The sequence below is a fragment of the Paralichthys olivaceus genome, chromosome 6 (genome assembly GCF_024713975.1).
Source record: "Paralichthys olivaceus isolate ysfri-2021 chromosome 6, ASM2471397v2, whole genome shotgun sequence".
Classification (NCBI taxonomy): domain Eukaryota; kingdom Metazoa; phylum Chordata; class Actinopteri; order Pleuronectiformes; family Paralichthyidae; genus Paralichthys; species Paralichthys olivaceus.
The window spans coordinates 21,010,840-21,034,047 of record NC_091098.1 but is presented as its reverse complement, the minus strand read 5'-3'; the positions used below and the strand labels follow the sequence as shown (position 1 = coordinate 21,034,047).

At 41.3% G+C, this 23,208-nt stretch overlaps 2 protein-coding genes across 3 annotated transcripts; both read right to left on the bottom strand.

The window, feature by feature from the left end:
- Positions 1-4: 4 nt before the first annotated feature.
- On the bottom strand, positions 5-15,169 carry col9a3 (collagen, type IX, alpha 3). Its single transcript, XM_020096403.2, has 32 exons — positions 14,869-15,169; positions 13,924-13,992; positions 12,481-12,516; positions 12,011-12,082; positions 11,774-11,827; positions 10,242-10,277; positions 9,801-9,824; positions 9,646-9,699; positions 8,505-8,558; positions 8,345-8,386; positions 8,185-8,241; positions 7,968-8,021; positions 7,760-7,813; positions 7,364-7,417; positions 7,210-7,263; positions 7,033-7,086; positions 6,897-6,950; positions 6,758-6,811; positions 6,629-6,682; positions 6,375-6,419; positions 6,112-6,165; positions 5,910-5,963; positions 5,198-5,251; positions 5,038-5,109; positions 4,316-4,351; positions 4,042-4,086; positions 3,442-3,474; positions 2,071-2,217; positions 1,898-1,952; positions 1,620-1,802; positions 1,044-1,121; positions 5-765 (listed from the first exon to the last, which is right to left on the bottom strand). Exons 1-32 carry the CDS (start codon positions 14,932-14,934, stop codon positions 581-583), a joined length of 2,037 nt encoding a protein of 678 aa, XP_019951962.1. The 5' UTR covers positions 14,935-15,169; the 3' UTR covers positions 5-580.
- A 1,476-nt stretch (positions 15,170-16,645) lies between these two features.
- ogfr (opioid growth factor receptor) lies at positions 16,646-22,981 on the bottom strand. Of its 2 annotated transcripts, XM_069526087.1 has the most exons (8): positions 22,873-22,981; positions 22,095-22,466; positions 21,477-21,542; positions 21,063-21,144; positions 20,884-20,962; positions 20,330-20,396; positions 19,072-19,220; positions 16,646-18,981 (listed from the first exon to the last, which is right to left on the bottom strand). In XM_069526087.1, exons 2-8 carry the CDS (start codon positions 22,218-22,220, stop codon positions 17,958-17,960), a joined length of 1,593 nt encoding a protein of 530 aa, XP_069382188.1. In that variant the 5' UTR covers positions 22,221-22,466; positions 22,873-22,981; the 3' UTR covers positions 16,646-17,957. The 2 variants fall into 2 exon arrangements, with proteins under 2 accessions (XP_069382188.1, XP_019952021.1); XM_020096462.2 differs by lacking the exon at positions 22,873-22,981 and having other exon boundaries at positions 22,095-22,587.
- Between the last annotated feature and the right edge of the window lie 227 nt (positions 22,982-23,208).

The window sequence follows — 23,208 nt, the reverse complement described above, 5'->3', positions numbered from 1 at the left end:
GGGCACCGGGGTAGTTGTTTCTTTTATTCCTTTTACAGTACATACACAGCTTCTCGCCTCTGGCACCTGTTTCCATATATTACACGTTAAGCTCGTACGTTGAGGTAACACCTGTGATTTTCACTCATGGGCTGTGATACATGCACATTCACTGCAGAGACAGTCACTTGTTGGTTTTAAAAGTAATGGGGGCATTGAAATAACATGTACAAAGTTTTTATACAAAAAAGGACTCTTTCATTTTCATACATTTTGTAAGTCATCAAGTCTGATGTGACAGTATTCGGAGAAATGCAGTTGTTCTCTTGCACTCGTGTCTCGGTCCACTTTATTTCAGGATGTCATCTTGATGTTTTTGTCTCTCGGTTGCTCTGGTCTTAGTGTTACTCCTTGGATGTTCCTCTATTCCTCTTAAAATATCACATCTGTGGACTTTACTCTTCCCATCTTGTAATACATTTGTTTCAATAAAGGAGGAGGACAGTTTTTTTTGTGATCACTCTTCTTTCATTTCTTGCTTTCCCTCACTTTTCACCCTTCCTGCGTGGGGTGGATGGCCACAGGGTGCAGGAAGTCATGTTTAATGGTTTTTGGGGTTGGTGGATTTCCCAGCGGCTGCTGCTCCCTGGCAGGCTGATGTATCACAGATACCAGGAGGTCCCTGGTGCCCAGTCCTACCTACCCTGCCTGACTCTCCAGGCTCGCCTGGATCTCCTACAGATCCATCACGGCCATCTTTGACAATTCCAGGAACTCCAGGAAGACCTATGCAAAAGATTTTAGTTGGTTTTAGTCGCGTGGATCAAACGATTTGGCATAAAATATTTAAACTCTTTAGTGGGACAATCAGAAAATATGTGGTGATGGATAATGAATAACATACTGATAGCTCCCTTCCATATTTACCAATAAACCCTACAAGTGGAAGCAGCTGTCATCAACTCTACTTATCATCATGTCTGTTTGATACTTCCTCCAGGAGTAAGACCTATATGATCAGTATAGTAACCCACAGTCTTGTAGCTCATGTCAGAGCCTCATACCTTGGTATCCTTGGTCTCCAAGTGGCCCATCAATGGTTTTCCCAATGGGTCCCTTGTCTCCTTGTTCACCAACATCACCTGTTGTAAAAAACTGTTTGTCAGCTGTGTTTCCAGTTTATGCAACTTGATACTAGTACTCAACTGTATTTCAAATGCTAAAAAGAACATGTCTTATAACTAAATGTGTTAAAAATTAAATCAGTGGTTCTCAACCTTTTTGGCTTGTGACCCCTCACAAAAATAAAATGTCTAGTTGAGGCCACTTCCATTAAAGTGGCATTTTCCATTAAAACTTAAAAGATGATTTCATGTAAAAGATCAAGTCATGCAGCCCTACCCAGAGATTTATCTCACCACATTACCTGCCTGTATATAACTTATTTTAAACTAAAAACATGCTCCTTATGCATTGCCTTGGAATAATGCACATTAAAAATCTAATGGTTTAATGTATAATATGTCACTTTCTGTGGTATAAGTAGTTCTGATGAGAAGACCATGTCATGATAAAACTGTAAAGACATTGATCAGTGATTTGTTTTGCCCCAGTATTGATTGAAAGTTAATCTTTCCTACCTCTGGGACCAGGGTCTCCCAGTTCTCCTGGCAGACCTCTGTACCCTGGTGGTCCACGAGTGCCTGGATGCCCAATAGATCCAGATACTCCTGGGCTTCCTGGAGACCCTGCAGGGCCCGGGCGGCCGACCATTCCAGGAGCCAGTGGTCTTCGCAGATTAGCTGCCAGCTGTGCTATCTGATCTGTGTGATAGAAAAAAAAACACCAGGGGATGAATATCCAGCTTTTATTCAGTGATGGAATGAATTATGGACAAATGCTAATTAAGATGTCTCACCATCAATCATGGAGCCACACAGCTCTCTGATCTGCTGCTCGCTCGCCAGTTTACCCTGAAGAGACATTTTTCAAACGTGACCCCATTCATGTAGTTTATTATAAGACATTAACATTTAATATGCTTCCATTGGTCAGGAGATTTATACTAAGAAGAGAAAATAAAATACTCACAGGTACACCTGTCTTTCCTGAAATCCCAGGCAGACCCTGTTCTCCCTGGAAGCCCATTACCCCTTGTTTTCCTGGAGGCCCTCTGGCACCGAGCTCTCCCTGCGGACCCGTCACGCCCTTTGGTCCCAGCTCACCACGTTTTCCTGACTGTCATCAATGAGAATTACCCTTTAGATGATTCATGATATTTCACAAAAAAATGAAAAAAATCACTTTCAGACTGGAGCTAACAAAACATCCAGCTTTAATCACTGAACACAAACCAACGAGCAAACTAAACTGGCTCTGTTGAGACAAAGCGGAGGCGGATTCACACGGCGGCTCGTTGCTAGATAATTACTCCAAAGAGAAGCAGCAAACAGTAAATGAGACTGTGAGCGGGAGGCTCATCAGCACAGCAACTCCAGTTACATAAAGTCTGCTGCAGCTTAATGTGCCTCGTCTCGCTCCCTCATGGCGACAGCAGCAAACAGGCCAATAAATCTAAAGCAGCAATACCTATCTCTAATTAATCCTGTTAAAGCTGGAATGTGAGGCTGCATCACATGCAGCGAGTCTGACAAAGTGACAGCTCAGAGCACGGCTCCGTTTTTTAATGTTCAGTGAGGGAGCGGGGGGGGTGGCAAACTGCTGCTAATTACACCCACACACATCTTCATGTGTTTTGTGCTGATAGACACAAATCGACTGCAGCGACTCACAACCAGGGGTCTCCGTTCTGCAGGGGGTGTTTCTGCAGCTGCTCGAGGTGCATGTGGAAGATTGTTGAGCTCAACACATTTGAAAAATTGGAAATTAGGCCTAAAACTTAGAGAGATTTAAAAATGAGAATGATTTAACTGCTGATGTTGAGTCAGTGAGTTATCAAGCACGAAGACAAGTGGAAAGTTTGCTAAAAATGCTGGACCAACTTTTCAAAGGAATCTTTTCTTTGAATAAAAAGAATGGATCATTCGTTAGATTAGATTCAAAAATATTAAACTTATTGTTATATACAAACAGTTGAAATTCTTTGTTTAAAGTAATATGAAAAACATTGATATACGTAAATGTAATGTATAACTGTTTTAAATTGTTATAAGTAATGGATCAAAATTTGAAAGAAGTAGCTTGAAATTCATAATAAATGGTCAAATAGCTTAAAAATAGATTAACTGTTGAAATTGGTAAATTAAATTAATGGATAAATGGTTGAAATGTTTATATTTATTGTTTGGAATAATTTGTTTAAAGTAATATGAAAAGTTTATATATTTAATGTTAAGTGAATAATAAATGGTGAAATAGATAAATGATTGGATTATATATATATATATATATATATATAACTTATATATACAATATAATAATTGTAGTAACACTGTAGCTCACCTCTCCTTTTTGTCCCACTGGTCCAAAGTGACCCTGAAAAAAGATGGAAATTTAGTTGAATATATATAAAAACACAAATAATTCATAATTCAAACGTGATAGTTATGGCTTCAAAGAGCTCTCATATAAACAATAAAACAATTTGAGACTGATGGACACGACAAATAGAATGAAATAATACGACCAATGAAATGGATAAAAGAAATTAAAACAATTTTTAGGACATAAGTACAATTAAATAAATGATCAAATACAATTCAATCAATGGCTGTAAAACATTCTAATCAAAAGATGTGTTAAAAAGCTTTCAGCTCATCCTCAGGCAGATCGGGTCAGTGGCTCGGAGTGTGATCACTAAAGTCTGCACCACCCATAGTTTTCATTCTGCTTTTCAGAATCACTGAATAACTGCAGGACCATGAATTCCAGTGCAGGATCATGAAGTGAAATAACCAGGCAACCAGTGTAAAGGCTTCAAAATAGGTGTTGTCCATCACCTGGTCCTATAGTCAGCAGTCAGGCAGCAGAGCCCTAAATCAGTTCTACATCTTTTTACTGTTGTCAGAGGATGTACAATAAAACATGGAAGACAAAACTTACAGGTTCTCCGTTCTCTCCTGGTAAACCGTCACTTCCTGCCACGCCCTAAAGAGACAACAAAAACACCTGAACCATCTGATTGAAACTCATCCGGCTCCATTTGTATTCTTTATAATAACTAAGAACAGGTCAACACAGTTTCAGCATCAACATCAAACTCTTATGAAACAGCATCTTATATAACAGTTTATATCCTTCTAACAGGTGGGTGAAGACTATTACAAGTCATTCAGGGGAGGTCCGATCTAAGTTGAACTTTGTCTTAAATATTTACCATGTCTCCTTTAGCTCCTGAAGCTCCGACCGGACCCTGCAGGGGTTTGCAGAAGGAGAGAAAAAGAGAGTAAATGAGCGGCATGGAGAAACATTTGTGGAAGGCCGACAGCGGGAGAGGGAAGGGGGGATGGAGGAAAGTGAGGTGGGCTGTTCGAGGGGGAACTGGGATCGGTATAAAGACTGGCTTTGTTCTGTCTTCACGTTCTGAACAGGAGGCCGCTTTGTGTTGACGCTCCGTCCTGGCTGCAGTTTGAGTTTATACCACCGAGCGAGGAGGGACGACCTGGTAATAAACACACAGGACCCTCCTATGGGGACAGATACATGTCTCTGCTGTGTCTGTGCAGAGACATTTCATTTGACCTGTTTCATTGTTGTTATTTTTTCTGCATTCTGGACTTGAGATGCAAGAATTTGTCAATTATTGATTATTGCTTCATCTTCTTGAATCTAAAGGAAAACTGACCCATCTTCTAAAGATTATTTTATTTGTGTTCTATCATAGTAAACTGGAAATATTTGGTTTTTAGACATGTTATAACTTGTGAATGTCCTCTTTTGCCATTTGCTGATGGCACGTATAGACCAGATGATTTATCTAGAGAATGTATTTCATTATTATGAGACAGTTAAATAGCCACAGGCCTGTGTTGTATCTTGGCTCATTGGTGGCATTAAACACTGGCACACGTTTCATATCATCATACACGTCAAACTCACTCTTTCCCCGAACTCTCCACGGATTCCTGTCGGACCTGGGAGACCTGAATCTCCCAAGGCTCCTTTCACCCCCTGCAGCACACGACACACACAGTCAGGTAGGAAACGAAAAATAACATTTAAAAATAGTGATGACGATAAGTTATTTCATGCAACTGACCTGAAAGCCTTTCACTCCCTGAGGCCCAGTGTTGCCCGCTGGTCCAATCCCTCCCTGTTGGAGACAGACACTGTCATGTCATCGCACTTCAAAACACATGACACAGTAAAATCCTGGTTGTTGAAGACGTCCCCATTTGGACAAGATGTTTTTGTCTTTTTTGTAGTTTGAGGTCATATTCATTATGCAGCGCAGTGAGAGTTTGTTCATTGCTGTGATGTTTTATCATTTTTCTTGCTTGTCACAGGATCTGATGTGAAAAACAAAGAGCTCTCTGTTTATGAAAATATGCTCTCATCACTGGACCTGCATTCCCTCAGTGAGACCCTGAATCAGCAGCTACGGTCTTCGTGCCTTTGCAGCAGAATATCATTAAATCCAAAGGGCAGAAGTTTATTATATCTCATATCTATGATATATGTACACGGTTGCTTTATACTAATTCCTTTTCTTTTTCTGTCATGCATCCGATTGTCTGCACTGATTATTAGAACCGTAAACTTAACGTCATACAGACTCAATCTAAATTCTGCAAATTGCTTAAAATCACCGGACCTCCCTCTGTGCAGCAGAGATTCTCATAATTTGGGAACATGGGGCAAACATTATTTTTAAATATCATGTAACGTATGATTGTGAAGCTTTGAAAGTAATAAATACACTGCAGCAATTTGAAAACATACATATCCACACAGTGTAGACATTAACTCACAGCCACGCCTCTGGGTCCTGCCATCCCCCTCTCTCCTGGGACACCGATGTCACCCTGTAAGCAGCAGAGGAAAGATTTTGTCGACACGTCAGAAACATTTAGAGACGAGACACAACCACTGTTAAAAGTTTCATGTGGGTAAAATGTCAGAGAGGCTGTGACCCAGAAGTGTCCCCCCCAAAAAAGCCCATCAGATACATACAGGAATACCTGGCTCTCCAGAGGGCCCCGTCTCCCCAGTCTTCCCCAGATCACCCTGGTGTAAAAAGACAAAAGATCATCACTCATCCAGGTCATCGCTGGATTGAAGGGTAACAGAGTTGGATGTAAATACTTGGAGACTTTTTATGCAAGAAGCTTCCTCAGTTTTATTCTTTCCAGGACTGAGGAAGCTTTTTATTTTTTTTCCCTCCATGGTCATGATTTGAATTCAAGTTTAACGTCTCTTAGTGTCTAAATACTCACAACTTCTCCTTTCGATCCCTTTGAACCAGCCTTTCCTTGTAGACCCTGAAACAGAAAGTATACAACTATGAGCTTCTCATCCGTTGTTTTGTCATGAACATGTTTAGAACTTTCAGTATTTTCACAATTATACTTTTTTCCACAAAGAGAGGAAGTTAGAGTGATTGGAATTAATACTGTAATGGTGTGATGAGTGTGTTCATATTCAGAATAACAAAGAAAGCGAACACCCACGTCGACATCACAATACTTACAGGAAGGCCGTTGGGTCCTTTCTCTCCAACTATTCCGTGGCGTCCTGCATCCCCCTGTCGGCACAAACATCACTGTGAGCTCTGGACTCGCAAGTAAATATCAACCAGGAAGAGAAAAGTGCATCTTACCTTCTCGCCATCTAATCCTGGCGTACCATCTTTGCCGTCTCTGCCAGGAATCCCCTGTAGAAGACATTGACTATGATCCCTGTGGTTCTGAGCACTGCTGTATTTTGAAAAGGTATAATTTGTCAGGTAATGCACTTACAGGCTCCCCTTTGGTTCCTGCTCCCCCTGGTCCTCCTTTGGGACCAATTTTACCCTGTTGGGAGACACATTAAGATGAAATTTACACACCTTTTATGTGCATGTAAAACTATTAGACAGGAATTTACTTTACTTACAATTTCTCCTTTGGGTCCTCTGAATCCCTGTGGTCCCTTTTCTCCAGCATCACCCTGGAGACATCAGATGAAACACACACAGCTATTCATTGATGGGAGCAGCCGTCGGCTCCTGCTGTAAACTACTATCAAACACCGTTTTATTTTACTGCATCATCACTACGAGGAGACACTCACTGTCTTTCCGATGATGCCGGCGATGCCAGGTTTGCCTCTGAACCCAGGCAGGCCCTAGAGACAAACAGAGCATGAGGTCAGAGGAAGCAAACAGGTTTGTGAATATTGAGATTGATATGAAAGGTGGAGAGGACACGTTCTGAAAGCTGCTTACTCTGTCTCCTACAGCTCCCATCGGACCCTGTAAACCTCTCAGACCACGTGGGCCCTGAAACAACATGAGATCATCGTGAGGACGCATCACACACCACACTCGCTCAGAATATTTCACAATTCCTCAAATGTTGTGTGGATGTGGTTGAACCAAGTAAATATCTAAATCTGAAGAGCAAGCAGGAAAAAATTACATCAAGATAAAAATGTTCTTATCATTTGATATCGATAATTATCACGATAAATGTCACATTATTATTTCTTATAAGTTTAAAGACTTGTTTAAGCTCGGTTATTTGCTATATTTACATATATTGGATTTTTTAAATATCGCAATAATTGCTGAAGTTCACGATAGGACAATGAAGTTTCCCTGAATAGTTTTTACGTAACTCACCTGCAGACCCACAGTGCCAGGAATACCTGGTGGACCAGGTGGACCAGCGTCTCCCTGGAGACAGAACAGGACACTTAGTGTTGCATCAAAACTACATATCACAGAAACATGAACAGCCAAATTAGAATAAAACAGTTCATTTCATCCTCATGTGCCCTGATCAGCCACAGTGACAGAGGCCCTGATATTTGTCCCCTGAAAAACTCACCTTCTCTCCATCTTTTCCAGGCTCTCCTTTGATTCCTTTATGTCCCGTGTGACCCTGCGTGAGCAATAATACACAGAGGTTAGTTCAGGCATGAGGAAATGTATTGTGTAAGTGCAGGGTGACATATGTTGTAGATATTTCCAAGGTCATATTGAGCGGTATATGATTAAACACAAATAAAAAATGAAGAACCCTGACAGAAGCTTTATTTATTTACCTTGAATCCCGGCATCCCAGGAGGACCAGAGGGACCAGAGGGGCAGATTGCAGGACACTGCAGATGAAAGAGACAAAACACTGAGGACTTTCTGCAGAGGACGCAGCTTCAGGTCACTGTCATTAACGCTGCTTTGACAGGCTGATGATTTAAATCTTACCAGAAGGTCACCGCTGAGGTCATGAAGAGTACCAGGAAGACCCTGAGAGAGGGAGAGGACGACAAGGAATCAGAGCATTCCCTCCATACAGAGCCTCCACAAGAGATGAACATATTGTACCAGCAGCATTTATCAAGTCTGGAATGATGACTGCACTTACTGGGGGTCCGTCAGAACCAGCAGGTCCAGGAAGTCCTGAAGGACCCTCAGCACCCTGAGAGAGAAGAGAGGAACGATCAGTGGGATCTTCAGCAGCTCAGTCTGAAGTAACTGATTTTAGAGACAATCTCATCATCACTGATGGGAAATGTCATCGATCAGGAGTTTCATTTGTATATTTCAGATAAAAATCTTAGTTAGAGGGATAAAAAAAGTTGACTTGCTGTATTCTTAAATTAGCCCCAACAACAGTCCCAGAACTGACCCAAACAGGAGTTTCCACCAAATTGCAAAAGGTCAGATAACATCAGTTAATATGACAGATTTTTTCATCAAGATCCATGAGTTCAATGAAAATATTGAATAATAAAAAGTAAAAACAATTGCTGGATCTGACCCCTGATCTGTATACACACCAACATTTGATGTGTTCTTTCCTGACCCACATCCTTCCACCAAATTCATAGAAACCTGTCTGCTAGTTTTTGCATAATCTTACTTGCAAACCAACAAACAGAAAAGGTCTGAAAACAACTTCCTTGGTGGAGGAAACTGGAGAATCTGGAAATCTGAGCCTCTGCTGATACAATTCTGATCATTCTCTAAATTCATCATTCTTATAGCACCTTTCAGAACAAAGTTACAAAGTGCTTCACAAGAAAGAGGCTGGGAGAACACATCACCTGCACCAGAGGCTCAATCAGTGCAGGTGAGAGCTGTTAGCTGATTGAACCTCATGCTTAAAAGACAGCCTGAGAGAGCCATGCAGAACTGAGACAGGACAGAGACACAGGAGGGGAGCGTCTGAGCTGAGCAGCCAAGTTAATGTGTGATTAATGTTAGCTCGTGTGTGGTGGATAATAAACATGCTGCAAAGCAACAATATTGTTGCTGTGTAGGGGGGGGGGGGCCCAGTGGCATGGTCATTTGTCACAGTGGTGCCCAACGTGTGGCTCCACGCAGCCAGAGACAGTATTGTTGCTTTACAGCATCTTCACCTGCACTGATTGATCCTCTTGTACAGGTGAAGTGTTCTCCCAGCTAGACACAAAACTGAATCTATGAGAAGAGCATCAGACTGAATCTATTTGAATCTATCTGAATCTAGACAGGAAGTCTATTTGAGGAGATCAGATACTTACGGCTGGACCCTGGGGTCCGACTCCGCCCGGCAGCCCGTTGGTTCCAGGTAGTCCCTGCAAACAGAAGACACTGAGTATATGTGCAATCATCCAAATACATGAGTTCAACTTTCTGCACTCAAGAAGGACATGAAATGTCAGAGTCGTGTACTCACTGCAGCTCCTGGTCTCCCTCTGCCCTACGGAAACACAGGAAGACAAATTAAAGTCACAAACACTGAGGGATGATTTAATTTTCTCACAGCGTCAAGACCTGACACACGATGCGAAACTGCATCAAATCTGCTTTGGAAGTTTGTCGCTGGTTGTTGCTGTGAGGTGAAAATGAACCGTCTCAGTCCATTTAGATCAAAGTGAAGGATGATGTGAGTGATGATGTGTGACGCTGCTTCATCATCTTAATGTCGACACGTCATTTGATTTGAGCAGAACTTGACTCTCTGAAGTTGTTTCGTGTGAAATGCAGATGATGCATGAGCAGTTTGTTTTTCTGATGACTGATACTGCTTGATAGATGGAGTGAGGTGGATCCCGTCATGAAGTCACTGCTCTGTAACCGTGTGATGTGATGTTTCCTGGTATGTGGAGGTACTTACAGGAGGTCCAGCTGGTCCAGCAGGTCCAGAATCACCCTGAGGAGAGAAACATCACAACGTTTCAGACAACGTCAAGCAAAGTGCACAAGAAACACAAGAAATAGAATGTTTGTCCGGGTGTGATTTTTTTGTGTGATTTGATAGTCATTCAAAATATATTAAATTTTCACAAAAAGTAATGACTCTTTTGTTTTTCTTATTGTGCAGAGTAATAAAACCAACTACTAACAGGGTCACCTCTAATAACCTTTTCATGTATGATTTTGTCTGTTCGTGTTGCTATATTTTAAATTATTCTCTATATAATAACTTCAAATTTGTTGAAACCTGTTATTATAATGGAAACTGTAGAAAATACACTCTGTATCATTAACCGGCACTCTTTGCCCTGATTAATGATACAGACCCATTTATAATTAATATTCTATTTCTTTACACAAACCCTTATCTTTAGTAAAATGAAAGAATACTCCTACAAATCATTCTACACATTAATGATCAAATTGTGGTTTCCTCTTCCTCTTCCCTTTCTAACCACCCTGCGATCTCTTCTCCTCCTCCAGCTGTTTGTTTACCGTTCACAGCTGTATTTGTGTTGTCTGAGAGGTGAGAGTCAAAAACAAACAGGCCTGACAGAGACGTTACACTTATTTACCACATTCCCCAGAGCGCAAACGAGACAACAGATCATTACCACACAGAAAACGACCCGTGAAAACAAAAACTAAAAACCCTACATTTTAAAAAGGAATGAAGAGTCCTCTGATAAACTGTAAATCTGGTTTGCTGCTGTAAATCATTCTTTGTATCAAACTCCAGCAGCCAGATTCTGTTTGTCTCACCAGCACCCTGAGCCCCAGTGATCCAGCTACAACACTGGAGTAATCTGAGTAATTAGAGACACTGGTTGATGCAGGCTCCCTCATTAGATTTGCTAATTAGCTGAACTGCCGGCAGCGTTTATCTGTCTTGACAGTGACTTTGCAGCTTTACAGCAGAGGCCCCCCCCTTCTTTTATTCTTTCGTACCTTATATTTATCGTGGGAAATAAACGTCTCCCTGTTTAATTATGAGATATTGCATTAGGGCTGATGTCACACATGCTGTAATTCTACCTTCCACCGTATCTCTCGGAGGATAACACCTGTATCCCTCAGCATTAGGGCAACAGATCTTCGTCATCCTACAGTCGCGACGCAAATTGGTGGGAAACAGGCTGCATTCCGGGCTGGATTAGGGAAGCAGTAGAAATAAATCCGATTCTGATCCCTCATTAAAAATATTCCCACCAAGACGCTGAGCCGGCTTAACAAATCCAGGCTGACAGAGGAAACACGGGCCTGGTCCCTGTTGGATTCTCCTACAGATCTTGCTTCCAATAAGCATGCTCGTGCTTGCATTCGCATTGGTGTGTTTAACCTCCGATGAACAAGGGGCAGTCTGAAGCACACGGGTCACAGAACTAAACTGTGTGCATGTTTAAGTGGGTCCTCAGCATCCCAGAAAGATCACAAGACTTAAGAGACACTTACTGCGTCCCCCGGGGGCCCATCCTTCCCAGCAGGACCGTCAGGACCCGTCAAACCCTGGAAAGAGAGAGAGAACATTATACAGCTACATGGTGATTACCTCTGTGGTCTGCTGCTTTAACACAATCAATTATCAATCATTCCAGCTCCATAGTAGAAACATCACTTGGTTTGGGCAGAGGTGTGTGTGTGTGTGTGTGTGTGTGTGTGTGTGTGTGTGTGTTTATTGTGGACACTTACATCCACTCCTGGAAGTCCTGGCAGGCCTGGTTTTCCCAAAGAGCCCGGTATTCCTGCTTTCCCTTTGGGACCCTACATAAAGACATTCATGAAGTTGTGCACAAGAAATTAATTAATTAATTTATTCAATAAGTTTAAACCTATGAAAGTGTTTAACCAGGAGGTTTTTCCAAACACAGCAAGAGTCTTAAAGACAAACGGTGTCATATGTTTTGCAAATTGAGAGAAATTTGTAATTTTGGAGAGAATAGGGCTATTTTTCTGTTTTTGGCACAAATTAGAGCAGCTGGTCTTTTATTGTCTCTTCTCCTCCTAAATTTACATTTTTTAATTTGGCCTTCATTTGCAGTATAGCTACATGAAAAGACCACTTTCTTTTGCGCTACAGATTAAAGAGATGGACTTTGACAAACGCAGCTTTGTCTCAATTACAAACTGTAAATAAAACTGGCTCGAGTCAGAATACTTACAGCCTTCCCTGGCAGTCCAGCAGGTCCAGGTTTCCCCTGTAAATTATAAAGGACAAATGAGCGTCACAGCTACAGAGAAACACCTGTCGCTCCTCTTCAAAGTTCATTTTGTTGAACGTCTTATATGCAACAGTTTAATGTTGGATCATACAAATGAAGCCTTTTAAATTCCACTGACACACAGATTCAGAGACATCCAGTGTTTGCTCATGTTGCAACGTCATCAGTAACGGGTTTATAACAATGAGTCTCTGGTCTGAATCAGTGAAAAGGATTGAATGTTTACCTTCTGCAGCGACAGAAGAACAAATTGACCTGGTGCTGTCTGGTCCCATGATGAAAGCCTCAGTTTAGTTAGAACTGGGGGGGTAGTGTTGGGTTGGGGGTGGCTGAAGGTGGAGGGAGGAGGTGTGAGGTGAAACTCTAGATGGTCTCACCGGGTTGGGGAATGTATGAATGAGCCCTCTGTGTGCCTGCACTTCACTGGAGTCACAGAAATATCAGCAAACTAAAAAAACCTCAGGAGATTTTGACATGAAACGTTTTTCTTCATGCAGAAGATTCAATTTAAATAATTTGAAGAGTTTTAGTCTTTTTGTTTAGTCTGAAGTTTTCTCCCCATGTTACCAAAGTGTTTCTTGTTAATTTGACTTTCCCAATTATCCAATTTCCTCTTACAACTTCAAAACTTGAGCAAATTAAGTCTTGTTGCGTCATTTTACTCAGATTTCTCCCATAACATCTCATCCTAGTGACTGAAGAGTCTAAGGGCTTCGATTTCGGTAGATTTCTGTTGAATTGTTCACATTCACTGAAGATATAATCATGGAAATCAACACGTACCAAGTTCAATTAGTTAATGAGACCAACTAAAGATGGAGCACAGTCAATCCATAGCATTAAGCTTTTCAGGGCACAGGCCTTTATGAATATAGTGTAATAACCAAAACCTTTCCACTGATATAAGTAAATTTAGTACATACACACCTAAACCCTGCCCACCTGAAGCCGTGCTCATGATTTAATACTTGTAGGTGGAGCTGTGGGAGGAGTCACTGTGATAAAACATCTAGAATCATTTCAGACTCATTTATGCAGAAAGAAAACGCTTTCTACCAAAGGTGCACCTGAATGGGAATTCAAAAATGAAATCTGGATTAGATTTTAAAGTACAACATGTAAACTATCACTGTGGTGTGTGTGTGTGTGTGTGTGTGTGTGTGTGTGTGTGTGTGTGTGTGTGTGTGTGTGTTTGGCACAAGATAAAAAAATGTAATCTCATTTTTTGTACAAAGGAGGAAAATGTTTATCAGTTTATTACTGACTCTAAGAAAATGAGGAAGTGACACGCTCCCCACTCACTGCAGATGGTTGAATATTAAATGTTAAATAGGAAAATGTATTGGGTGTATTAGCTTTAAGTAAGAAACCTGGTCAACTCACATCAGTGCCATCCTTTCCTGCTGGTCCTAAGGGTCCTGGTGGCCCAGGAGATCCTCTGGGGCCCGGCCTCTGTGACACAAAACTCAAATTCAGAATCCAGCATTCCTCCATGTGTTATATGTGACTGTCATGTATCCACACTTCCTTTGATGCAGTCAGCTCAAGAAGAGAAGTACAGATTTGAGATCAACTGGATCAATAAATAATAAGTGTTTGAAAATGTTTGGTGACAAAATAATATAATATAGTAGAAAGTGACCTCAGGACAGTGTTAACAAAATTCTAAACATGTAAATAGACACAAATTATTCAATACAACTACAACACTATGAAAAGTATGGTAAACAAAATACGTGCGTAAAGATGCTTTACATCCAAATTTACGCACAAGCGGAAGGCTGAACCAGATTTCTATAAAAAACACAAATAAACCAGATTCATATCTGCAAAATAAACGTTTTTTCACTCAAGGTTTTCTAAATGAGTTCCTGCGTTTAGTCAGGAAGCCTGACTGAACAGAGGTGGCATTGTGCGCTGTGGCACTGATCTCCAATCCGCGCATTCCACAGGTTCAGGGAAAACATAACCCCGAATTCATCAAGTGGTGCGAAAAGACCAAGCACCTGAAGACAATTAGACTGAAGAAGAAAAACACCTTCCACGTTCACTCAAATCAAGCAAACTATACTAAGATGTTATTTTCCTGCACTAAACCACCCAGAGAACATCCGTGTGACGCGCAGGCAGCTCAGGCCTCAAGCAGCTGCGAGAGAGAGAGAGCGGCTGTCACCATCAGCACCAGGAGACACTTTATCATCAACCGGTGGATCCGCAGGTAACTTCTCACAATAAGTCAGGATTATGAACTTTAGCTGCACACATCACCACAGAGAGCTGCTGCAGGCGATGGATGAAGAGACTGACGCGGCACTTGGTGCCTCTTACCTGGGCTGAGGATGATGTCAAAAGCTGGCACAGTAAGAGCACCCACAGAGCAGAGAACACCGCCATGTCTCCTCCACTCGCCCTCACAAACTTTATGTGGAAAAGGTCAAATCCCCGGTTCCCGGTCCTGTCTCGCTCCCCCCCAGAGTCCGCAACGGAGCCTTTCTTCACCACACGGCGCGCAGCTCCTGAATGGCTTTCTCTTTGGTCCCAGATAAACCCGAGCCTCCAGCCGAAGGGGCTGAACTCAGTCTGGCGCACAGTGCACAGGGGTGAGGGGGGTGAGGAGGAGTGGGACTGGTGAGGGAGGCATGAGGGGAAGAGAGGAACCGTTTGGGACAGAGAAGAAGTGGGCTGAGCTAAAGGTGTTAGAAATATCCAGAGGTTGGTGATCTGACCAACTGAAGCCTTCACATGTTTAATGGAGAACTTTAGATTCTCTTCGGTTCCATCATGAAGTACAATCACAATAAAGAACTCCTTCACCTTTAGTGCTTCACATCTGTTTCATACATTTGGTTTCTTGAAAACAATACCTTTAGTGTCCTGGTGTACAGTCCCAGAATCCTACATTTCCCATAATGCAACTCAGCAGCACATTTCCATTGACATCATTATGTATATACAACACCAGGTGCCACTTTTCTTAAGATGAGTAACACAGGAATGTATAGGCTGTGAAAAAAAACAGGTGGACTTGAACCATTTCAGCTTTAACAATTTTTGCGCAGCGGTGATGAAAAGTACATCTGCATCTCAGGGTTTTCTGCAACGTCTGTTCCCAGACTCGAGCTGCTGCTGATGACCTTCATCACTTTATTGGCAGATTGTTTTCTTGATTGATGGATAAAAACTTTGGCCACTGAGATGTCAAAAAATACTAAAAAGATGTTTCATCCGATAAACAGATCTTTAGATTACCATCACATAAGAGAACTAGAATATGATTCAGTAAAACCTCCAACAGTCTCCTTAAATTCAATCACACAGAAAACGCTCACAGATATCTGTGCCCTAAATGTGCCTGATTTTCTTCCTCATCAAGATCTCTGAGTTATTCCCATGGAAACTGGGTGAAAATTTAAAAAAACATCCCATCTCTCATTGCTAAGGAAATGTAATGAGTTCTCTCTTGGTACATCTTCCCCTCAAGTTAAAAGAAAATCTGTTCAGGAGTTTTTAGCGTAATCCTGTTGAAAAAAACCCCAGATGGGGGTGAAATCATAACTGTCCTTAGTGGAGGTAAAAATGAAGAATAAAGCTCATGCTCTAAAAAGTCAAAGGAATATAAGATTGTTGCTCACTAATCATTTCAACAATACCCCAGACTAAGTATATTATTGATGTGTTATTATTAAATATTTTGACCGGAAGAAATCTAAACAAGAGAAGTAGCACATCAGGTATCAAACTGTGAGGAGGACAAGCATACTCTGGTCTGAACTTTAAATAATCCAACAAACAGTGTTATTTATAATATTCCAAACCTGGGAGGCACGGGTAGATCTATAGACGGAGGCAGCCACAGACGACGCTGTAAAAAACCATCTCAGCCTCCACACTGATCCTGAGCTCTGTACAAGTTGTGTTGCGTCAGTATCTCTAAGTTTAACATGTTTCTTCCTGTGAGTCAGAGCACTTCACCGAGGAGCAGAGTTTCTTACTTTATGCGGCAGAGAAGAAGAATATCAGGATTAGGAGGCGAAGCCGACAGCGTTATCCTGAGAACTGCGATGTAATGATGATAAGACTCAACAGATCAATGTCATAACAAACATCAGAAAATAGTATAACTTTATTCTGCTTTGTCAACAGCCAGGTATTTACTTCAGGAAAAAAAAGCATCATTTATAAAGGAGTCAGTACTTTTGTAAAGTTATTACCATTTCATTATGTAAATATCATAACTTCAACAATTAATATTCAAAATTAAGTGCAAATATAAAAAAGATGCATCAATATAACCAACCCTGGCTCGTAAATATCCACAGTTTCAAATGAACATACAGCCGACTTTAAATTATAGACAAAGCTTTTTTAGTTCTGCCGATAACAAACGTATCGTACAATCAACGTCTTCTCTCATTGTTTTTTGGCAGGTGATCAAAGTCTACTTCCCCAAAACATTCAGTCTTTAATCCATTCGGACAGCGGGTCCAGAAAACAGTCGTTTTTTTAAATCAACAAAAAAAAAACCCTCTTCCAACTATTTCTCAGTGCAAAAAAAACTGTTGAATTGTGAAATTATTTAGGTGTTAGAAAATCTGAAATCATTTCATTGACATACATTAATAGTGCTTTATGTATTCTATAGATATTTCATATCAGTCGCTGACAGTGTCAGCTATTACTACCTTAAAGGAAAAGTCTGGTAATGTTCATATTGTACAGAAATCCCTTGAATAGACCAAAAACAACCACGATCATTCTTATTCTGTTGTCTGAGTGTTGTCCCCATCACATAAATGAAGCACTGGGTGACACTTTCATTACAATAGTTTACTTTAAATCAATGCCAGTATTCTGCTGTACACACACCTTCACTGGAAACATCCCCCAGAAAAAACACTATTTACTCCTGTTTGAGTAACACTAGCAAACATTCTATGTAGCCCTTTAAAAAACTAAACTTACATACTTCATGTCTGACCGGTTTTTAAAGATTCACGTCTTTCTGAGGATCACATGGACTCGGAGCTGGGAACAAAAGTCAGAAAGTATCTGGAGAACAAATTGACTTAAGTATCACTTTTGGTCTTTTCATGGGATTTGCTGAACAAAAAAGAAAGAAAATGATATATATTTATATAATATCACCAGACTTAATCTTTGCTATCTGATGACCATGTAGAAACTGAGTGAAACCCAGTCCCACATTTGGTGAATGAATAAATCCATATACTCCTTCAAAGTGAAAAGAATCAATATCTCACATTAAATACAGTAGAAATAAGGCTCAGAAAGTCTCAGTACTCTGTCCCTTGATCATGTTTCATTTAAAGTCATATCAATCATCCGGTTTAGTCTCGATGTCCCATAGTTCTGTTCTGGGCTCGAGGGGTTTGATGCTGAATCAACGTCCCATTTCTCTACTCATCCTCAGTTTTGCCGGCGCTCGTCAGTGACCCATTTGTTGCTGACACATTTTCCTGCGACATGTCCTCTTCATCGTCTTCGTTTTTATCTGGCACTTCATTAAATTCAGTCCTTGGGATTTTTTCCTCTCTTCCAGAGGAGAGAGTGGGAGAGTGTTTTGAAGTCTTAAGCGGGGTTTGCGCTGCCGGGCTTGTTTGACCAGTGGCTTTATTTGCACCGGTTTTTTCCTCCATTTGCACACAGGCGGGGTCCCCAGCCGAGCCGTTGCTTGGCAGCACCTTGTCATCTTCCCTCTTCTTCTTCAGTGGTTTTTCAGTGTCGATGTCCCCATCTGTCTGCATGCTGTTGTCAGATTCCTGGATGGTATCGTCTGAGTCGTTGGTAAGTTTGTGCTCACTGTCGGCACTGGGCTCACTTGCTGCTGCCATGGTGTCAGGACTGAGCGACTGATCCATTTCCTCCTCCTCTGCAGAGTCATTTCCATTCCCCATTATTTCTTTTGTAAAATCAACCTCCGTGTCTCCATTTGCCACAGTCTCAGGTTCTGGTTCAGCAGACGCCTCTGACAGTTTGTTTTTGTCTTTACTTTCTGTATTATCGCTTCCTTTCTGACTCTTTGTTCCGTTATCCACTCCGTCCTCTTTCTGCTGCACACCTGCTTCGCCATCTTTGCTTTTACTCCGTGAATACGCTTCATCCTTTCCATCTCCATTCCCGATGGCGTCGGCTCTTTTGTCTGCCTTCCTGAATTGTTTCTGAATCTTCCTGGGACACCACACAAACTTATCCTTTGGCTCAAAGTGAAGGTAGGCGAAACGCAAAAGCTCCTGACGTTTCTGCTTGTCCAGCACAGCAAACAGGAAATAGTCAAGTACACTGCGTTTCACACTACTGAGGGTCTTCTTGACTAGAGTCTCTTCCAGAAAGAAGTGAACAAGTGGGGCCTGGTAGCGCTTGAATCCCAGCTCCCCGAGGCTCTTCAGGATGCGAGTGATGCGCAGGTTGTTGTGCATATTCCTGCAAGACATCAGAAAGTTGAGGCTGAATTTAAAAAACGAAAAAATGCATATCTCAAAAGTTGCTAGTGTGAGAAAGTTAAACATTTACCGCTCCAGGTTTGCAAAGCGATCCTTCCAATTTTCAGCACGTTTCACTTCCCCAGTCTCTTTGTTGACTAAACGGATGCCATAAAAGCCCAACATGAGTTCATAGGACTCGACTAGTCTCCTTTTGGCGTCCTCATTCTTCTTAAAGGCCTGAGGAGGCAAAATATCAATTAGAAAAATAAGAAAAATACAATATTATAAGCATAATATAGGTTCGACATAAAGTTAAAAAGATCATTAAAATGCTCTAAATCTTTGACACGTTTCTCAAAGCAGCAGTTGAGCTGTTATGAGTTTCTCCACGTCAGCTGCATCATGTTAAAATGACTATTGTCTATTGAACTGTCTGTGCTATATTAAAAATATATCCATCATAAACCCAAAGCGTAGTAAACACCACAAAGAAATGTTTTGCACTTTATAAATGAAGATTTATGTGCAGCAAATGATCCACAGCAAAGGAAAGTTTGGTTGATTTCGCTGCTGCTCCAGGCGAACATTAAGCCCTTCCAGCGACAGTAAAACTTCAAAATGAAATTGCGGTGGTTCTTTAAGGTTTGATGAATATGCTTTTATTACACATTATAGATGTGGAACCTGATAACTTATCTTCAGCATAATGTCATTTCAGCCACAAGAGAATATATTGAACAACAAGAGGCGGAGGAGGCTTACGATAGGAACTCTCGGGTCTATTTCAGTCTATTTCTGAATTTGTGATTGTGACTGAGTTTAGATTTAAAAAGAATGAAGGGAATGAAACAAAACTTTGGTTTCTTCTTCAGGCTCTGGAGCTTCTAAAAAGATGCTCTTCACCTCCAACAAGTCAGAAAGAGGAGAGAAGCTTCTGTTATAAAGCTTTTTGTAAAAACCTTCTTGAGCTTACGAAGGTCTCTAAGTTATTAAGTTCATTTTCTCGACAGAATTCATCACTCACGCAGTGACTTGATTTTAGAAAAACTATGGCAGCTTCTTGATTTTCTGGTTAATTGAACGTGGCATCTGAGTAGTTTTGTGTTTGTTGTTCATTTTCAGTGTTTCTAATATGACATCTTGAGCTACAGCAGCAGGAACACACTGATGTTTTGACCCTGACGACAGCTCTGTACTTACTAGATAAGATTTTGTAGCATCAGAATAAATAGTCAAATGAAGTTGAGCCAAAAACTTTAAAGTCATTATTAAGAGCCAAATCCTGCACAGTAAAAGCACAGCTGAGCACTTCTCTAATGAATTTTTGTTTCTTAATATAGTCTTACCTCAATTTCCTTCTTGGTGAGTTCTGAAGCCATGTAATTAACCCCAGGTTCTCGCAGTGGAAACAACCTAACAGCAGCAGAGGATTCAAGAGAGAAACAACACAAAACCAATTAACATCTAATGAAACTGCTCTAATTCAATGGAGACGTCAGCTGTTCATAACCCAACATGAAATCCTTTTCATTTGGAGCTTTACTCCAGAAAAAAAATCACTGACTTCACTGATTCTATTTTGCCAAAACTATGGTGACGGGTGAGAAAGCAGCTTATGTCATAATCAACAGTATAATCAAAAATCAAGCACTGTGAATACCAACTGTAGTGAGTATACTACATTTCCAGTGTGAACAAACTGCTTACGTGCACCCTGCTTACATTTGTCTTATTGAGTTTGGCTTCGGGACAGTTTGTGACCTGGCATTTAATAAACTTGTGCACACTCCTTACTCAGACTGCAAGGTCATGTGTCTGCCAATAATAAGATGACATTGACTTTGCTGTGTCAGATTAGACACAGACAAAACATACACCCGAAGAATGAAACGATACATACCACTGAATGTATGAGTGAACTCTCTCCAGTCTTTTGTAGTCGTTTTTCCATTCTTTAAGGAATGACTCTATGTAGATATCTGTACCAAGCCAGAAAAAGAAGGTATTAACTTTAACACACACAACTTTTCCCCAAACACGGGAGTATAAAATATTGGTAAAACATAAAAATGTGTTTACCATCAGGAGCGGAGGGAAAGTTATTCAGATAAAACTGCAAATTGTTCATTTTGTCTTCTGAGCACTCGTCATCTGTGAGATTCTGTAGAAACACAAACATGTGATCACTCTTTGTGACGAGATGTTTTCTGTCGTGCAACAGAAGCTGTTTTCAGACACTGAACAAGTGGGTGCGGACTTTCTCTGGAGCTTTCCTTTAAAAATGAACCACACAGCAGAAGATTCTCTGCTCAAATGTATAACAAACACTGGATAAACAGAAAAACACTTTTTTAAAAATGGGATGTCGATCAATTATATATCTTTACTCCTCAATGTTGCACAAGTATATAACTTTAGATGAACCTTCTACTGTGTTAAATACTGTGATGTTTTCACGTGCAGCCCTGATGCAACATGCAGCTCGTTACTTACCGGATATCCTTTTCTGTAATTCTGCATGTCCTTTGCTGCCCTCATGTTTCTGGGCGTGTGGTGCCACTGCAAGCAAAAGTGAAAGTGAAATAACTGCACCGTGTGTTTCACCCTCGGATCGAATACCAGTGATCCGTATAAACCTCTGAGAGCTGCTGTTTCCTAACGTGAAGCAGCTTCAACAAGTTACCTTCACGACGAGGCCACAAACCTGTGAAGTGTTAACATGACAACACAAACCTGACACAGCCTGAGACAACTTGACATGTATGCAAAGGCCAAGCTAATCACCCCCCCCATCACCACCACCACTACCAGAGACGGACTTAGCAGCTTCACAGTCTAACACTGAAACTATGAATAATGAGATGTGAACAGAAATCAATGCAAACAGCTGGAAATAAAAACTCAAGCGCTGCCAGAGACGCAGAATCCCCGAGGAGTGAGCTAACGACAGCGGCTAGCTAGGCTAGTTAGCAAGCCTGCAGCAGCTGGGCACGGAGCTAACGTTAGCTGTGCAATCATGGTGATGATGTCCGGGTGGAAAAAAGCAGCGACTCGTCGTGTTTAACTGTTTAACATCGTTTATATGAATTCAGGCGGAGGATCAACACGTACTAAAGTCCAGCCGCTTTTGTTTTTGTCCTGACTCGCCCGGCGGGTCTGGCTCTCTGCAGCCGGCTCGTCTCCGTCGCTCTCGGTGTCCCAGGTCGAGTCGTAATCACACACGCAGTCGTCCTCCATCCTTTCCCGAATACAACACACCGTCTTGCGAGCAGCGGAACAAAACAAGCGTCGGAGCCCGGTTAGCGCCGTCTGTGAGCTGACACGGCCGTGGTTACCCTCGCATGTTGCGGTTATAAACGGCCCTGACCACCCGCCTCTCTCCAGGCTTCCATCGTCACTGGCTCCGCTGGCTGCTGCGGGGCTCGCGACGCCTTCACGCACCCCCGCCGTGCGGCGTTCATCTCAGCCTCGGTTCACCGTGACCTCCGATCAGAAACGAAACCGGTGTTAATGAAAAGAAAGATTTCGTGGTTCAAGAGTCACGATGTGACCGAGGAACAGCAGTTTGAATAACACTTCATCACCACCTTCGCCTCAGAACAAACAAACCAGTTCACAATATTTTAGTGTAATTTGGCTCCTGATGGTGCAATATTCATTTCTGTCTGTGCAATTCAATCTGTTTTCACTGTACTTATTCTCACACTGTATATATTCTGTTTGCATTGTATATATGAGTTCTAGTCTATTCATATTTCTTATGTTAGGGTCTTCTTTGCTGCTGTAACATGACACATGTCCCCATTGTGGGACTAATAAAGTACAATCATACCTGATCTTAAATATCTTAAACCATATTCATATTTTATTTTCCATGTCATACTCCTACCTAGTTACATTGCACACTTGTCATCGTTCGTTTGTCTGAGTGAGAATGTGATTTTTCAGACACAGCCTGAAGGCAGCACACTTGCAGTGTTGGTTGAGATATAAAGTCTGAAGCAGCTGGTGTGAGTCAGCCTGTTTCAGACTTTCACTTTCACTCTTATGTAACCTGAAGCAGCAGTCATGCTATGATAGTTATACTGATAACTAATAAAGTAACACATTTTCAACCAATACACATAGAACAAGTAACTATTCCATTAACCCATTTATGTGCAAACACAAAATCTCAAATCTTGAATAAAAAAGAGCATATACAGAATATATATCTATATATATT

Excerpts from the sequence above, each read along its gene's own strand:
- col9a3 (XM_020096403.2), bottom strand. The coding sequence starts at position 14,934 with ATGGCGGTGTTCTCTGCTCTGTGGGTGCTCTTACTGTGCCAGCTTTTG. Across the intron at positions 5,252-5,909 it reads CAGGACCCAGAGGCGTGGCT|GGAGGGATTGGACCAGCGGG; the intron begins GTGAGTTAATGT and ends TGTCTCCAACAG. Across the intron at positions 766-1,043 it reads TGGAGACCAAGGATACCAAG|GTCTTCCTGGAGTTCCTGGA; the intron begins GTATGAGGCTCT and ends TCTTTTGCATAG.
- ogfr (XM_069526087.1), bottom strand. The coding sequence starts at position 22,220 with ATGGAGGACGACTGCGTGTGTGATTACGACTCGACCTGGGACACCGAG. Across the intron at positions 20,963-21,062 it reads CTTTCCCTCCGCTCCTGATG|ATATCTACATAGAGTCATTC; the intron begins GTAAACACATTT and ends GGCTTGGTACAG. Across the intron at positions 20,397-20,883 it reads GTTCACTCATACATTCAGTG|GTTGTTTCCACTGCGAGAAC; the intron begins GTATGTATCGTT and ends TGCTGCTGTTAG.